The sequence below is a fragment of the Talpa europaea genome (assembly GCF_964194135.1).
Source record: "Talpa europaea genome assembly, chromosome: 13".
Lineage (NCBI taxonomy): Eukaryota > Metazoa > Chordata > Mammalia > Eulipotyphla > Talpidae > Talpa > Talpa europaea.
Genome location: NC_140080.1, coordinates 26,702,112 through 26,706,635, shown reverse-complemented (window position 1 = coordinate 26,706,635; position 4,524 = coordinate 26,702,112). Strand labels below are relative to the sequence as shown.

Sequence of the window (4,524 nt, the reverse complement as noted above, 5' to 3'; positions counted from 1 at the left end):
AAGACTGACAACTGGAAAGTTGGTGTTAGACTAATCTAGTCACATTTGCATTTTCTAAAATTCAGTCTGATTCCCCAATAGACCACAGATTGCCAGAGTGTGGGTTCTGGGGCCCATCTGGTGGCAGGGAGGTCTGCAGTGGGAAGGATAAAAGAGGGCTGTTAATTCATTAGGCAGGAGACTTAAGATGTGAGTCAAAGTGAGATACTGGTGACAAAACATTTTTCAGAGACTAGTTTATTTTCACAGATGTGTAGAATCCAGCGTAAAACCTGAGGTACAAGAGAACATGTTCTTGAGGACCCTTCCTGAGTTTTTTCAGAAGGAGCAGGTCATGGGTCCTCTTTTAAAATAAATACACTTCACACTTCACAAGGTAATAAATAAATAATAAACAAATAAATAAATACATACATATATAAATACATAGGATAAAGATGAGAACATAATCACAAAATAGGACCTGCACATCGTAAAAATTAGATAATTAGCAATATGCCTGCCTCCCCAGGAGAATTGAAATTGTTCCAGTCCTGGATGGTGTGAGAGATGTCTCAGAGTCTTCAGATGTTCTTCTGTTTCTGGCTTCCCAAGGCCTTGAGGTGAGAAGGCCCAGAGAAGGAACTGGAGGTCACCCTGAGGATTCTAGGGCTCTGTGTTATTTGTAGTTTTGTTCAGAAAATTTAAAAGACAATCCAGATAATAAGTCAGTTTGTTCTTAAAATCATTCCAGTTATCCTTAATGACAATGGGGTTTTCCTGCAAAGAAACCAGGAAGAAGACATTAGACAAGACCAAGTCAGGAGTGATGGCAGGCGGTGGGGGCAGGTTAGCACCGCAGGGGCATCTGGGGGCAACTTACCGTGGAGGTGGAGTTGGGAAGGCGTGGCCAGAAAACCTGTGGGAAGAGCCCAAAGCAGACAGTTAGAGACTCCACTGAAAACGGAGCTGGCTCTGCTACACATCTTTCCAGAGGCAGGGTTGACAGGGTTCTCAGAAACCCTCAACGAGTTCACACACCTGAAGATTCTTCTTGATTTTCAATCCAGGCTCGGAGAAGTTTTCAGCAGCTTTCAGGAATACATCCAGGTTTGGCTTCAGAAGGTCTTTGTGCTAGGGGAGCAAAGACTATGCATAAGCATACAAGGTTGGGGAGTGTCCTTCCCATGGCCAGACTGAAGTTATCTTCAATTTTCCATGTTAACTTTCAGGGACATGCTTGGACAACCCCCTACTAGTTCCTCTTGCCCCAGGTGAGTCCCTGGGCTGCCCAAGGCACACAGGCCTAGAGATGAATGCATTCTCTGGGTACGGCCTCCTCTTTCCAGGGCACATCTAAGCTCCATAAAGGGCCTGCGTGGATCTTTCAACACTAAGAGGAAGAAAAACATCTCCTAAAAGACCCTCTCCAAAAAAGCAGAGGGCTGGCCAAGGGGAATAATGACATTAAGAGGCCAGATATCAGAGTTAATGCCTTACTCAATTAAGGGCTTCTAAAATCAGGAAGAAAATCACAGAGATCCCAGCATTGATATGAATGCAGCACATGAACTGTGAGTGTTCAAAACAGGAATGTGCAAATGCCCCATACAGTCAGGGGCAATCCGGTCTCTTGCTTGACCCAAGAAATGCCATAAAGGCAGGGTGAGACAAACACTAAAGCCAACTGGAACTGGCAAAAATCACTGTGATTTTTTTGGGGTCCATCAGGGTGGAAGCCTAAGTCAATTGTTTTTAAGATTTATTCATGCATACAAGAACCAGGGTACAGACCAGATGCACGGGAGGGTGAGAGGATTCACCAGAGACAGAGTGGAACAGAACAGGCAGACTGATGAAATACACTGCTGAGGGGAGCAGCAGGCGAAACAGGAGAGAGGTCTGCCGCACCATGAAGGATTCTTGCTGGCCAGCAGGGATCAAACCAGCACTGCAGAGGCTGCAGACAGCTTCATAGAGCTGTGTTCAACCACCTGTGCCACCAGGGGAGTCCCCTAAGTCAATTTTTTAAGAAAAGGAAGGAAGCAGATATATTCCTGGGGGAAATTTTAGTCAGCCAGTCCACTGGCTGCACCACTGAAAACTGGCTTGCAGACCTTTGGTATGGTTAACCTAGAGCTGCGGAATGATTTTCATATTATAGCCCTTGCTGGGGAAATGTACCAGGCACCTGTCAATCACTAGACACTACCCTGGGAACTATGCACACACACCATTTAATTCTCACAAACAACCTATGAGACAACTGCTGTAAACCCTGTTCAGAGATGCAAAAGCTGAGGGTTGCTGAGGTACAGTGATATGTCTGCGGCTGCACAGGTAGGAGGAGGATCAGGACCCAGGTGTGCCCAAGTGTGGGGTGAGCTCTTACCTGCAGAGTATATTTGTCACTTGTGTTCAAGGATTCCTGTGGAGGCTGAGAGAGAGAGAGAGAGAGAGAGAGAGAGAGAGAGAGAGATCCATTAGTCCTGTTGGCCTGAGGTCCCCACTCATCCTGCCTTGCCCGGTGCTAAGTGTCTCCCAGCTACTCACTTGTAAAGGTAAGGCTCTTTCTAGGGTGATGATAATTTCCATGATGGTCCCTGAGTAAGATGTGGGCATCCCTAGCGCCTGAGGCACTTGGAGTCCAAGCAGGAGGAGGAAAAGGTTAAGGATGGGGAGGCTGCTCATGTTTGGGATGGCAGGACACGTTCTCCCTTCTTCTGATCTGTTGTGGCGTTCTGAGATGTCCAAGACAGGCTCCTGTCTTTTATATGCAGCGGTTTACTCACCCCATGGGTCGGAGGGGGGGCGGAGTAGGGGAAAAGGCGTCGGAAGAATCTTTTTTATCTCATATGGAACCTCCATAGAAAACCACAGACTTATTCATCACTTTCTAGTACTAGAGAGCAGCGAAACCTGGAAAATAATTACTCAACAGATATCTTTTCATCTTTCCAAGGAGGATACGAGATGGGCTGGCCACTGGGCAGAGTGGAGACAGTTGAGAAGGACCCTTTGACAAGTGAGGAACCACCTGACTCTGAGCTCCCTTGAACCTCCTGCCCAGTGGCCCTTGGCCATGTCATCCCTGGTGCCCATGTTGCCTGGCACAACCTTGTCCTTCCTGTGTGGTGGGGCAGACAGTGTCTGGCAACCTATCAAACAACCACCATCAGTTTGGGTTCATACTATGAAGCACATGCTTGACATCCCCGCCCAACACTGAGTTACCATCATGGAACCTTCCAGTGGTTGGCCTCATGGGCTTTGGGCAGCTTCTCCATCCTTTCTGTTCCTGGTGGATGTCAGATGGTGCTCAGGCATGAGATGCCCACTTTCATATTGGCCTGACTGTAGCACAGCCTGACTGTGCCCGGTGTTGTGGGACCGTAGCTGCTGATGGAGCCTGGCACATCTTCTGTGAGCACAGAGGAGCTGGATTCGGGAACCTCAGGATAGGGCCCTTGAGGAAGCTGTCTTTAGGAGACAGGGCAAGGAACTTGGCCTATGGAGGCCTAGGAGGTAGATTGGCCATGTCTGATGGGGGATGAGAAGGGAAGCGAGGAGAGCAACATTCTGGTTTCAGGCTGGACCTTTGGTGATCATAGCTGGTTGTGAAAGGAGAAAGTTGGTTGATGCTGGTCTGGATTCCATTCTTGGCTGGAGTATGGATTTGGCAGATTCAGGCTCAGTGGGAAGTATTTTCAGAGCACTGAGGAGAGCAGGGACTGACCATGGGGAAGTTCATGAAGGGTTAGAGAAGCAGCAGCCAGAGGAAACAAGGGAACCGGAAGGGTGGGAGGTACAGAGTGCAGTCTCCCAAGCAAGAGGTAGTCTCCCTGCCCCATGGGTTGTGTCAGGCCCTAACACAGACCCAGGGTTGGGGGCCAGACGGGGAGGTTAGTAAAGGGATGAGTGTGATGGGGACATGGGCAAGAGTTGAGATAACTAGCCTGAATTAGGGGCAAGAAAGAGTCAGGATGGAAAAGCCAGGAGTCAAGAGTGTGGTGTGATATGGTCAGGTGGGGAGATGAAGGATAGGAGGTGAAGCTCAGGCAGGCGGATTCAGTATTTGGGCTTCTGAGCAGGAGAAGATCTGGTGAAGACATGTGCCAGGAGGTGGCTACAGATAAGGCAGGTGAAAAGACTATGGCAGTGAGGTAAGAATAATGCCCATCTGAATGCATGCAACTCCTAGGTCAGTCCTGAGCCAGGAGGAACCCCAGCATCTGGATACACTCCAACCTCAAAGAGCAAGCGGGGTGTCTCAGGCACTGGCAAAGTGAGGTGACACATGGTGAGCCTTAGGGCTAGGTACCCAAATGGCATGATTCATTCCACAAGCCCTTAAGTACTTGCTGTGTTCAGGCGCTGGGAATAAAACAGATGCCATCTGCTCTGTAAGACATGACTTTGTACAAGACTTTGTACCTCTGACCCATGACTTCAGCAATACCAGAGAAATTGTTAGAAGGGCACACCCTCACACCTCACCCCACACTTTTCTGAATGGAAAATCACATTTTGAATGTTCTTACACCA

At 48.4% G+C, this 4,524-nt stretch overlaps 1 protein-coding gene across 1 annotated transcript; it reads right to left on the bottom strand.

The window, feature by feature from the left end:
* Positions 1-645: 645 nt before the first annotated feature.
* Positions 646-2,670, bottom strand: IL3 (interleukin 3; the record flags this gene model as incomplete). The annotated part of the gene is made up of 5 exons (XM_084252606.1): positions 646-759; positions 863-898; positions 1,021-1,113; positions 2,372-2,416; positions 2,533-2,670. The coding sequence occupies 5 exons, from the start codon at positions 2,668-2,670 to the stop codon at positions 646-648; spliced, it is 426 nt and encodes a 141-aa protein (XP_084108732.1).
* Positions 2,671-4,524: the final 1,854 nt, after the last annotated feature.